We start from the raw sequence: 14,031 nt of genomic DNA, 5'->3' as shown, positions 1-14,031 counted from the left end.
GAGTTATTTAATATTTTACAAGTTGATGTTGTTATGCAGGTTTCATAGAGTGAAAAAGTGTAATAACTTGTTTTGTAATGTTATTTTGTATGATTGTAATCAGTTATGATGGTTAGTTGTGATAGTAGACAGTCAGGACAATATCTTATTTATTAATCAGAATGTGGGATTCCCTAGTACTTGTTGATCTAAAATGATTATTCATCAATATCTGATGTATTGTCATGTTAATAACATCTTCTTTGTGAATGGATTTTCTGTGCGATGTTATGGCCTAGTTATTTTAGTGTAAAAATAAAGTACTTTTCTTCTTTATATTAAATAACCAATCGTATCTGGACCCTTTGTTTTATTCCCGAGATATATTTTCTCTTAATACAAACTTGCTGTTTTGAAAATTAATAGTTGGTTGATGCCTCTCATTTTGATAAAAATATTGATATATGCATTGGCAATGTTAGAAATTGTCCATTCACTGTGCTATTATTCTTGTAGTATTTCCATTGCAAAGTAATGTTTCCCACTTTGTAGAGAGGGTAATGGCAGTGCAATTATGAGCTCAGTGAAAGCATTGCACTTCATCAGCCTGTAAATATATCTAATTTGATCCTGATATGGTTCAGTCATTTTTCTTTAAGCTATTTTATGATATATTAGTGGTGACGATAATGCTTCGCAGAAAAACCATTGGAATAGATTACAGCCCTCTCACAAGATAGTTATAATGGATATATTGCTATCTATTTTGGACTTTGCGGCTTCTTACAATTCATCTGCAAAGCTTAGGATGCGAATGCATCAGATTCCAGCGGACAGGCAAGAAACTTTTCCTACTCATTTTACCCTTTACAGTTGCTTTCAATGCACTATACAGGGCTTACTAGGTGATTGTATATTTTGAACAGGTTGCCTGTCAATATTCTACGTCAGGAAATTGAAGCAACATGCATTTATTTGGAAGTATTACATAAAAGCGCTGGGCAGGATAACTTGAATGGTGAAGATTTTGGAAATAATATTTCAAATTTAGATGATTCATCTGCATCTAATGTATCCAATCACGAGGACATTAAAAAGGAAGAGGGGAAGCTCAGAGAACTAGCAGAGCAAAAGCTAGTGTCATTTTGTGCACAGGTTTTGAAGGACACATCTGATCTTCAGCCTGGTCCTGGTGAAGCTGTTGATGCTGATGTTCATCGTGTATTTGTTTTACGCTCCCCAGTCAATGTTAAGGTAAATCGGCCCTTCACAGCTATCTCTGAATATTGAGATAAAATAGCTGTTCATATTAGAAATATTTTTATTTTTGCGTTCTTTATGTCATGGTGAAAGCACCTGATTATTTTGCCATTGACTTGATTTGAAGAATTACCTTAATAATTATTTATTATGTCCATGAACTCCAGTTAGTGTTTTCACTTTTCTGTGCTTACATTCATATGTATTGGTTTTAATTCTCCTTCAGTTTCTAGTAAAACCTTTGGTTGAATATGTAAGTTTCTAACTTTAAGTAGGCACTTTTAGAATATAAAATTTAAGCACGGTCTGAAATCCCATTTAACAATGAAACTAAAAAAGAGTCACACAAAATAAGTGTGCTTTTATCCACAGATGCATAACGTGACAAACACTACACAGAGTTCTCAAGAACTTACATGTTTCTGTTGAAAGTATATGGAATGATTTAAAACCTGATGTTATATCCATTTATACTTGCAATCTGACACCTTCATTTATTGGAGTTCATGGATCATGTTATGGGGCCTTATTCCAATTCTGTAGCACAAACTTGGTTCGAGTTATCTTCATAGGCCCCAAAGGGGTTGGATCCAATGGTGAGTAGTTAGGAGTTTTTCACCTCCAGTGCCTGCAATGTATTTATGGATCAAATTCCACATTTTCTGTTTTCCATTTTAGTTTTTTCAAGTTGTAGTGTTTTGGGGGCCAGACGGCAATGAGAAAAGGATGCATTGAATGTGGCTAGTGTCCTTTCTATTAGTTAGACTCTTAGTATTTTAATTTTTTAGTACCATGGTCACTTTTTCTTCATAAAGTCATTTTAAGAATATAAAAGTCACTTTGATAAATCATAATATAAAAGTGTACTTAGTACTTTTTCACATAAAGTGACTTTTAAAACACATGTGACTTTAATAACTTAAGTACTGAATACATCTCCACACAAAAAGTACTTTAGCCCCTTGATATTAATAAACTCATAACATCACTTAGACAAAAGGTGATTTATGTGTTTCCCTAGGCCAAAAGGCGAAATGCCTAGGAAACACCTCCTTGATACCATTTTCAACACAGCCTCTTATTGAGGAAGGTGTTTCTCACCACTCTCATCCTATCTCTGAAGAATACATGCTTGCCCCTTGGCAATGAGTTGATGAGAATGTCTGCTACCTGTTCATTAGTGGATATATGCTCAAGTTTCATAGCTCCTCTCCGAACCCAGTCTCTGTGGTGCAATTAACTCAGCTTATTCAGCGAATTCATATTTATTATTATTAAAAGATAGAAGATGATTAGAATTGGTGGGAGGCCTCTATATTTATATTGCCTTGGGTGTATCTTGGTGAATGGACATGATATTTGATCATTCCCTTTGCCTAATAACTACTAATTAATTAATTTTTTTTATATAACATTGCCTTCCTCTCAAAAAATGCTTTGTCCTCAAAGCATACGTAACGATGGATGTTGTTAACAAAATGCTTCAGTCTCCCAAGAAGCTTCTTCTTCTGGTAAGTCCTTCCACTTGATCAAGTATTCCTTGATTACACGAGACTGAAGCTTCTTTTACCTGGTGGATATGATACCTTCTGGTTCTAAAGTGACTCTTCCGCCAAACCTCCAACCCATAATGCATCAACCCCATATCAGTCATATCAAACTCTGAACCCAGATCTCTCTTGAAGTGCTGGATGAGTATGTCTTCACCTGTAATAAACAAATCATTCATAGAGAACCAAAACGAGTGGATCGTCACCAACCATGATGAAATGGAGGTTCGGATCTGCATCACTCTTCTGGAAACCCATTTGCTGCAAGCATAGTTACCAAATTCGCCTAAATTCGATCGGATTTGTACGTGTTAATTTACTGGAATAGCTAGATGGGAGCGCCTCTCCTTCCCTTCTTCTTGCCAGGAGGTAAGCCGAACTAGTGCTGACCTATATTAAGTTCTGTGCCTTCCCTCGATAAGAAACGTTCTTGAAAATAAAAAATAAGAAACGTTTTTGATGAACTGAAATAGATAAAGGAGGGTATATATATATATATATATATATATATATATATATATATATATATAAAGCACTATAACTAGATATCAAAACTATAGAAAGTAAAAGTGAAATTAGAAAAATTATGGTTTTTTAGTCACGGGAACTTAGCAACGAGGAAAAGGGAACTTAGCAACCAGGAAAAGAAAGAATGATATATAAAAAGAAAGATAACGAGATGCCAAAAATATAGAAAATAAAAGTAAAATTAGAAAAGTTATGTTTTTTTAGTCTTCCCAACTTAGTTACAAGGAAAGGAAAGAATCTTTGAAAGTGTTTGATTCTTTTATTGGTGTTAGTTTTTTAATTTATAGAAAGATTATATATTTTACTGAGAAATTATAGATAAATTTGTTTTATAAATGTGCGTTTATTACATAAATAAATTTCTAAATTAAAAAAGATATTATATTTGAGATCTGAAAAAGAGAAGTTTTGGAGGAATTTTGTTTAGATGATTTTTACTTGTAACATTGTTATATTATTAAAAATATTAGTTAATAAAATTTATTTAAAATTTAAATTAAATAAAAAACGGAATTAATAAACATACTACTCTTTAAGATGTTTATTATCGATTGGATATTTTTAATTCAAATTTTTATCATATCGTACCGAATTCGAATTCGAACTCGAACTCGAACTCGAACTCGGTAACTATGGCTGCAAGTAGGTATCTATCCTCTCGTACCATGCCCTCCACACCTGCTTTAGTCCATACCATAGTTTTTAAAACCGGAACTGGTGACCGGACCGGTCCACCTAATGAACCGGTTTACCGACCGGAAGCGGTCTAACCGGGACTGGTTTGGTCTAAACGAACCGGTTTTAAAAAAACATTAAATAATTAATTTTTAATGAAACAAAACTATTTTTAAGATGTAAAACCATGATTCCAAGCCAATAGAGACAAAATATGCAAAGTTTGCTCATTTATATACCATGTAAAGGTGAATATATCAAAATGGCACCGAGTGCAATACATATCATCGACAAAATAGCAAAATACATAAGAAATGAGGCTCTAAATGGCCTATAAAGTCCAAAAACAATGGTGCAAGCTATGAGGCCATTGGCCTACAGTCCTTCCAATTTCACAAGTTCCTTTTTCACACCCAAATGTCAAAACCCTAGAGCCTTTGCTCATGTGATGAAGTCCATCACTGCTTCCAAATCACTGTAGCAACATTTTGTGCAAATAATGATCTTCATTATTCAGGCCTTAGCATTAGATTTCAGAAGCTAAGTGTTCATAGTAGTAAATGCATATGGCATCAATCTTCAATCCAACATGTCCTTTATGTCTTTGGCCTGCTGCAAAAGATTTGACCTTTTCAAGGGAGGACCTTTGATTTCTCAAGTTTCAACTGAAGAAGTACTTGGTCTCATTTCCACTGTGATAGAACTCCCTTTACCACAATGTGCTTTCTCCAAAGGCATGCTAGTGAAAGTGGTCCATTTTCTATTTCAAGGGTGAGCATCACAGATACAGTTCTTCAAATACCCATCAGTAATCATATGCAATGCAAGATTCACAGTATAATATTTCCACACTTCAGTCTTTCAGTATATGAGTAAAGATCTCACATTTCTTATATGTGGCTATGACTTGCTTTGAGCCACAATCCATATTGTACTTCTTGTCATTTCTTCTTGCTTTAGCACTATTTCATTTGGCATGATTGAAGACTGTTCATCGTTGTCCTTAAGGATTTAAGGATACCTTACAGTCCCTGATTAATCTATAATGAGTCTTCAAGTTCAAACTTCAAGATATACTGAGACCAATAGTTCTGATTTTCTGCAGACCTATACCGGTCCACGGACAGTCTACAAGAATGAAAAATCACTGATAGCAAATTCAGTGATTGCTTCATATGTTTTACTTTGCAGACACATACTGTTGATGTAGATCAGGCCTCATATTCATCATAGAACTGTAGAACTGCATGTACATCTTGTAAACCTTGACAGCCTTCTAACCAGTCACCAGTGGTATTTTATATGATCAGTAAACTGTTTCATTTGAAGAGCATGCCTAAAACCGGCCGGTTTAGGACGGAACCGGCCGGTTTGATACCAACCGGCCGGTTTTGTCCTAAACCGGCCGGTTTTCCACCGGTTAGGGCAAAAACTGGGCGAAGGGGGCCTTCCAACCGGGTTTTTTGGCCGGTCTAGACCGGCGGCCTTGCTAACCGGCCGGTTAGACCGGTAACCGGTTTTTTAAAACGGTTTTGAAAACTATGGTCCATACAAGGCTTTTTTAACCCTACTCACATGAGACTCCCTCCCATGCACGTCAAAGCCCCGTGGCTACTCAATGTACTCCTCCTATATAACACCATTGAGAAAGGTAGTCTTCACATACATCTGATGATTCCTCCAACCCATCGCTGCTGTTATAGATATGACTGCTCTAATGGAAGTGTAATGAGCAACTGGTGCGAACGTCTCCTCATAGTCTACTCCTTTTAGCTGTGAGAACCTCCACACTACAAAACAATCTTTGGACTTCTCCACACTGCCATTTGCAGCATGTTTGATCTTATAGAGACACCTGGAAGTCCCCACTAACTTCCCCTCAGGTCGCATATTCCTCCACCATGACATCCCTCCAGATCTGCTTACTGGTAGCCTCCTAAAAACTAGTTTCCTCTGTCTCGACAACATCTGCCACAAAGCCACCCAACCTCTGGTGGTATGCTCTCTCTCACTGACCACTAGGGTTTCCCAATAGCCTCCTAAGCCTCCTTTAGGGTCTCCTAAAGCCATCTTGGCTTCCTCTTCCCTGTAGTAGCCTCCTATGGTGGTATGGGAAAATCCTCCACTGGTGCCTCTCCTCCTGATGAGGAAGGCTTTGCTGTAACCAATAGAGATCTTGGACTATGAGATCCTGCACTAGACGATCCTGCACCAGGTGATCTTACACTCAACGATACTGGAGTCCGAGACCTTGTCACCATTGAAGCAGATGATCCTCCTCATCTTGATGTACCACCTGATGCTCTTGAAACCTGTGGTGTGGCCCCCGGTTGAGGAGCCTGCTGCTCTACCTGATCAACCTCTTGAGACCTCCTCAAGACCCTCTCCTCCTCAAATCTCACATCCCGCCTCTGGAAAACTTTCCTTTGTACAAGAATATATATACGATAGGTGATGTTGGTCTCACTATAACCCAGTAAGATACCCTTCTCTGCAGTGGGTTCCAACTTTGTCCTCTTCTCCTTAGGGTTGTGAGTATGTAAGGCGCCTAAAGATCTTGATGTGCCCAATCTCCGACTTCTTGCTGGTAAACACCTCCTCAGGAGTCTTGCTCACCAAGACTCTATGTGGGCTCTTGTACTGCAAATATACTACAGTGTTACACACTTCGACCCACAAGAAGAAAGTTAAACTTTGATCATGCAACATCGCTCTAGATGCACTCACTATGGCGCTGTTCTTCCTTTCTACGACCCCATTCTATTTGGGGTTATAAGGCACTATAAACTCCCTCTTGATGCCCACACTCCTATAAAACTCTGTTTCCCTGGAGGTATACTCACCCCCATTATATGATCTCAACACCTTGATCTTCCTCCCTATCTGGTTCTCTACAAGAACCTTAAACTCTTGGAACCTCTTGAAGACCACATCCTTGGTCTTCAAAATGAAAATCCAGGTCTTCTTGGAGTGGTCATCAATGAAGGTCACATAGTACTCACATCCAGTCAATGATACATGTTAGGATCCCACCCTAACCCCCTTATTTATGTAATAGGATCGAGTCATAGTTATAGTTAAGTAAAGAGTCAATAAAGCCCATATTAATAATTGTAAGTGGTTAACCCGCATTTAATGACGGGACCACAGTTAGTTGCAAATGGGCCATGGTATTAGATAGATGGTATTAATAAGAACTATGGTATTGCTCCATGGTATTACATGTATGAGTCATATATAAAGGATAGAGACTCCCTGCGAGGAGCATCGTGTCTTATTTTTTAATCGAGCTCTGCTCTATTGGAGGTTGCCCCCTCGAAGAGGCAAGTGAACATTACTTTCTGAATAATAAAATATCTGCTGTTATTTCTCACTGTTCTATGTTCTGGGTATATCTCTGCGCATATTTGGTATTCTTGTATCATCTTGCAGATTAAGAGCATAACAATACATGAGAGATATGACCACATACATCAGAGTGTACCAAGTCGAGGATACCTGCGGCTTCGTTGTAAATGCTCAAGAAAGGTGTCTTGATGTAGTTTCCCAAAGTACACCCCTTACATGCATCATGATGATCAGTGTTGAACTCCGCCTATAACCATCTCCCTTAGCATCTCGAAAGCTCCATGATGCAAGTGGGCCATCTTCTTATGCCAAAGCTCACATAACTCATTACTAGTAGTCTGCCTCAGCAAAGCTCTAATAGGTTGAAACATAAGCCGGTAAAGTCTCCCACTATGGACTCCCATCACACGAGCAAACTCGATACTAGATCCTCTGGGATATATTAATACTTGTCCCTTTTGGAACAACACTTCATAACCCTTGTCCTCCAAGCTAGAGAGTGATATCAAGCTCTTCTTCAGCCCTAGAACATAAAGAACATTTTTCACCTTTAGAGGAGGCAGTGGCTCCCTTTGAAGTGGTACTATCCTCACTCCTGTTGCTCTGACCTTGGAGTTTTCTCCAAGTACAACCTCCAAGTCAATGTCATCCTTTGAGAGATTCGTGAAGTGCTCTCTCACTCCAATCATATGGCAGGATGCTCCAATGTCAACAAACCATGCACATGAAGATGTAACATGAGTGGCTAAACTCACCACCAAGGCAAACTCATCCACCTCTGCTGATAAGGCAAACCCAGTGTCAAATCTGGAATTGAAATCGTGCACCTCTGCGGAAGTTGCAACTCCTTGCTTCTTCCTACCCTTCTTGGTCGGACACTGAATAACATAGTGACCCATCTTCCCACGAGCAAAGCATTTCACTTTGCTCATGTCCTTCTCCTGCGCCTTTTGCTTCTTTGCTCCACTAGAAGACCCCTTCTTGGCCTTCTTCTTGCCCTTCATTGTAAGGGCGACATACTCCTCGTCACCTCCCCCACCACTCTTGCTGCCCACCTTAGCACTTTCCTGATTTCCTCATGGATGAAATCACCCCACATACTCCTCCAACTTGGAAAGTGCTCTCCGGCCACAATGCCATGTGTGAATCCATACCATTTCTTAGTGAATCCATCCAATGCAATCTTGACCAACTAGTTCTCTAAGATAGCCTCTCCCACAACAGCCAACTCATCCTTCACCTGTGAGATCCTGGAGAGGTATGAGGTCACACTGTCAGTCTTAGTTATCTTGGTGTTTCCTAGCTTTTGCCAAAACACCATCTTCCTGTTCTCATTGGAACTCTGGTTTAAAGTGACCAAGGACTCCCACATCTGGTAAGCAAATCTCATCCCAGTCACATGAGGGAGTAAGTGGTCCTTGATGGCATCTAGAAGGATCTGTTTATCCTTCACATTCTTCACGCTGAATTCCGCTGACTGAGTAGCATCAGTAGGAGGTTGTACATGAGCCTCTACAATGTCCCATACTTTAAATTCCTCTAGTAAAAGCATCATTCTCACATTCCAAGGGCCAAAATTATCAGCCCCTACCAATCTGTCCTCTACCCTCAACCCTGTTGCCATGACCCTCGCACCAACAAAATGGAGCAAGTCGGATACTAGGCAGTCTCTTCCCTCTTAACCAACATTGCTTTGGGTTTCTGACTGAGGTTTAGTGACTGCTGTTCACTGAATATGCAGAAGAATTGCTTGCTGGTCTTTGTATCAGCTGAAGAAAATTTTCAGATCTGAGCTCTCTTTGGCTCTGATACCACGTAGCAATTTTAATGCTTTGCGCCCTGTCCCAGTTTACAAATTTTGCAAAGGTTTTTTAAGCCCAATCCACATGTTTTGACTTTCTGATAAAACAATTATCAAGCATTCATTTGAAACATAAAGAGTGTTTCTACTTTCAGCTAATACAATGAACAATAAGCAAACACGTACGTTTGTGACAATTATTTTGGTCAATAAGACCCTGGAAAAACCCCACTGTTGGGGAAAACCAGTTCTGAAGGGAGGCTTTATTTTTGCTTCTTAAGGAATTTTTATAACAGAAAAAAGGTTACTTATCTCCCTTGATTTGTTTGCTGTAGGCACTATGAGAATACAAGCAGAATGAAGCCACCACACAGTCCTTTACAGAGGTTTATTACTTGCTCAGACTTTATGCTTATTCTCTATACCAGTACCACGAATTTAGCGCCTGAAGATAGCTGTAATTTTCCTTGATATTCAAGCCTTAAAATCTGACTAGAATCCTCTGAATTTTGCATTGAAGTAGCCTCCAAAAATTTGCTGACAGTGGATAGTTCTAGGTTTTCTCTCATGCAAAATTATCGGCCTCTATTCTGGTCTATCTACACGCCAAATTCCCAGCCTCAGAACTGGGTTTGCTCCCGAAATTATTGGCATCAGATCTGGTCTACTCGCCTGAAATTCTTGGTTTCAGAACTGGTCTACTCAACTGAAATTCTCGGCTTCAGAGCTGGTCTACTGACCTGGAATTCTCGGTCTCTGATTTGGTGGGAATAGTGACCGAACTCAGCGACAAGACTCGGCCTAGAAGAGGCTGGAACTCAGAAAAAATTTGGCTGCAAACTTGGACTGAATCGTACATCAATTCGACTCAAATAGCTGGAGTATTAACCTAGAAACTCGTGCCAATTTCTCTGCTTGAAGTTCGATCTGGTAGTCTTCAAAGAATTCAAACCCTTCTTCCTTAGCAATTTCTCCTCCCTTCATTCAACCCTCTTCTCCTCTCAATCTTCTCATGAGAATAATAAGCCTCTTTCTCTTTTTTCCTCCCTTTTGTCTTCTTCATTAGATGGGAACCCTATCCCTAAGATCCAATGGTTGAGATTTAATCTCAAACCATTTAGATCAAGGATGGAGATTAGACCCCTACTTGACCCCTCATGTGGTCCCCCTTTCTATTAATTAGACTCCTAGTACTTTTAATGGGAGTTGTCTTTAGTGCGACTATTTTGGAGTTTTTGGTGCTGGAATCCGGCGAAAAAATTTGTGGTGAAATCTTGATTTGTGTTATTTAAACTAGTTTTTTCACTGTATATATGGATACAACACACTGAAAACCCCAAGGGCACTTCTATTGTCGGGCGGTTACCCATCAAACTTGTGATTTCAATGAATTGTTGCCAATTTAAGAGAAATTAGACCGGAAAAGTCCACTGGAAAAGCTTCCAAAAAGTCGCATTGAAGACAACTCGCTTTTAATGTTTTAGTACCATGGTTACTTTTTCCTCATAAAGTCACTTTAAGAATATAAAAGTCAATTTGATAATATAAAGTGTACTTAGTACATTTTCACATAAAGTGACTTTTGAAAGACGTGTATTAGAAAGTATGAATAAGATGATGATACAAATGAGAGTGAGAGGCCTGCTTATATACTAGGTAGGTGCCTCTTCATGGAGAGTCATGTCTCATTTAGATATGCCTCTTCAACCTAATTACTAATTAACTAATCATTATTCATAAGTATTATCATTTACATTATTTCCTATATATTTTATTCATAACATTGCTTCTTCTAAAAGATTTGTCCTCAATGCTTGCTGATGAAATGCCTGATCTCTTTTTCCTGTTTCAGATGTCTTCTTGTCTTGGAATTGTCATCTTTGTCAAAGCAAGATGATATGATCCTCTAAGTGATAAACAAAACTGTCGCACTGAGAATGGATCTGACCATCCTAAATTAATCTTTTGTGGAATCTTGTGGTGATTAAAAAATTGTGATGAATTGTTATCACATGAATGGATTGCACTGCCATTAATATTCTTCGGAACATCAGTTTGTCGTTTATATTTAGCATGGTATAGATATGTAGCTTTATTGAGATGTCTATTCTTGTGATTCGAATGTAGATAAGGAGTTATTTTGGTTTGTCCTTCGTTTATCATGTGTGTGTTAAGATGCTGATTCACTTCAGGTTCTGATGTCATCGAGTTAGTTATAAAATATTCACTTGGGTTTTTCATAGTTTCAGCTGCAATTTTAGAATATGTTTTCCTTTCAACTGGGTTGCCATCTTCTTGAGTTCTAATATTGTCTCGCTCGGTATTCGTTTCTTTTTCTTCAACTTGGACGATTATGTCTGAAGACTTCGGTATGCCTTTCAGGTTGAATTCATCTAGTTCGTTTTTCAAGGATTTCTTGTCATTTTTAAGTTTCTTAATTTGCGTTAATAATTTCTCGTTGTGGTCCTTGAGACGAGTAACTTCTTCATTCTTGTCATTAGTGATTTTGTCAATTTCCTTTTGCATATTTTGTATCGCGTTTTTACTTTCTTGAAGAATGACTTTTGAAATTTCTTGTATGTCTTCGAGCATCATTGAATCTGGCTTCAAGGTAACATCTTGTAGCATTATTTTTTTCTTCTTGTGGGAAAATGTCAAAAACTTCTTCTTCATATTTAGGAAAAAAGATCCTAGTGATTTGATCCAAGGCGAACCCAAAATTATATCACTATTGTCGCAAAATAAGGTTTTAATGGTGAATTGCTTGACAAAAGTATAGTCTCCAATACTTTGTTGTAGATTGCTTATGTTGTATTGTTTGTCACTTGTGTCAAAAAAATTCGTTTCAATTATATTTGATTTAGGAATCACTTATTGGTTAGCACATTTAGTGCTAACATAATTATTATTTTGAGTAGGATCAATAGAGATGATAACATCCTTTCCCGCAAGCGATACTTTGATTTTAAATAGCGCACCGACACATATGCTAAAAGTTTTAGGAAATTTTTCATTATTGGTCTCTATTTTTTTTGGATGAACTTTAGGATTTAATTAACTTTAATTAACTTTAATTAACTTGAACACCTTTATGGATTCCTATATATATATATATATATATTTTTTTTTTTGGTGTGGTTCACGGACACCCTAGTCATTGGGTGGCCGCTACGTCCACGGAAATATCCCGGCTGATTGACCCCGAAGGGAATCAAGCCCTATGGCCAATAACTAGGCCTAACCCCAAGGGCTTTGGGGAGAATGGACCCTGTGACCTCCCAATCGGCGAGGCATTGATTTGACCGGTTGAGCTAACCCTTGGGGCTATATATATATATTCAGTAACTTTAAAATTTTGACACACCCTTGTATTTTGACCTTTTCAATACCTCTTTTCTTTTTCTTCTTCTTTTAAAAGAAGCACCAATTAGTATACATTTGATGTCTCTATTCACCAAGCAATAATAAGCTTCGAAGCGTCAATGGCACTTTAACTTATCAACAAATAAAATATTAATATATTTTTAATGAGGAACTTTGGATTTAATTTGATATGTAATGAAATGACAAGGGAGTAGGACGTAGCCCACGACGTGACGGTCTATAGAATGAAACACGGTTGTCGGGGTAAGTGATGATGGACGACAAGATTCATAGGGAAATGGCTGTGGAGAAGACTGGGATTGGATGCAAGCAGAGGCAACGAAGGGAGAATGGTCGTGCGAATGGTAACGTTGTCGTATTGCAGATATGTGGTTGGGTTTGACTCGTTTTGGATATTGGTGGCTGCGGTCGGTCGTGTTTGGGGCTACTGCTCTTGGTTGTCAACAAACGTTGCAAGTGATCATGGCAGTAGTTACTATGGTTAGCGGATGGTGACGACACTGCAGGGTGTGGCGATAGGTAGAGTGAATGCAGTGTTACTGTTGCTATTCCGTTGGAAGTCAATCGGTGGTCCGGTATCGGTGGTAAAGCATAGGACAATTTGTTGAAAGGCGACAGTGGTAAAAATTGGTAGCTAAGCATTGTCAGGGGAGAAGGAGGCTGTTTGTTGAGACGTTGGCGTGGAGTGAAAGTACTGTTTTGTTTTTTTTATATATGATTTTTTTCCTTAGTTTTAATTTTTTTTTTAAATTCCTTTTCTTTCTTAATATTTTTTTGTTTGTTTTGTTTTTACTTTTTTTTTTAATTATTTTTTCTCTTTTTTTTTAAATGTATAAGTTCATATTTTTTTTCTATCCATTTTTCTTTGTCTTTTCCTTTTTTGTTGAATGATTTCTTTTAACTAAATAATATTTTTATTTCTGTATTCAAGTGTCTGTGATCCATAATGAATTAAACATAGTCTTTTGGTAGAAATCACATGAGAGAATTTTTTAGCCGATGCGTTTCGAACCAACAAATGTGGTTCATCATCTGGTCCTGATTGTGAACCACACTTGTTTGTTCGAAACGCGTCGGCCAAAAAATTCTTTCATGTTATTTCTACAGAAAGACTTTGTTTAATATTTTTATTTTTCATTTTTTATGGCCAAGGGCCGCTAACGAAAATAGTGATGGAGAAACTCCCATCTTGTGTAGTGAACTTCACTTCAATTGTGACGACAACAACGTTGACGCAAAGTTGATGGCCAAAGACCTGGATCGACAAGCCTGGCTCTATGCAGCAGTGGAGCTGCCAGAGGATCAAACTGGTCTGATACCAAATGAAGTGAATAAAGTTCGTACTTCCTATTAACTACTCCGGAAAACTTGGAATATAAAGATCTCCAGTGAGATATAAGAATATATATTAGAAAGTATGAATAAGATGATGATACAATTGAGAGTGAGAGGCCTGCTTATTTACTAGGCAGGTGCCTCTTCATGGAGAGTCATGTCTCATTAAGA

General features: G+C 38.1%; 1 protein-coding gene across 1 annotated transcript in view; it reads left to right on the top strand.

Annotated features, from left to right (window-relative positions):
* Positions 1-14,031, top strand: part of LOC149168244 (brefeldin A-inhibited guanine nucleotide-exchange protein 5-like) — a 240,061-nt gene that overhangs the window by 188,065 nt on the left and 37,965 nt on the right. Inside the window, 2 exon segments of the mRNA XM_089424865.1 lie at positions 680-816; positions 906-1,233. Of these exon segments, the coding sequence (XP_089280991.1) occupies positions 680-816; positions 906-1,233 (465 nt within the window).

Source organism: Pinus tabuliformis, chromosome 4_2 (genome assembly GCF_031772625.1).
Source record: "Pinus tabuliformis cultivar Carrire ecotype Pingquan chromosome 4_2, CPIR1, whole genome shotgun sequence".
Lineage (NCBI taxonomy): Eukaryota > Viridiplantae > Streptophyta > Pinopsida > Pinales > Pinaceae > Pinus > Pinus tabuliformis.
The sequence above is the reverse complement of the archived record's forward strand: the minus strand, read 5'-3'. Positions and strand labels throughout refer to the sequence as shown.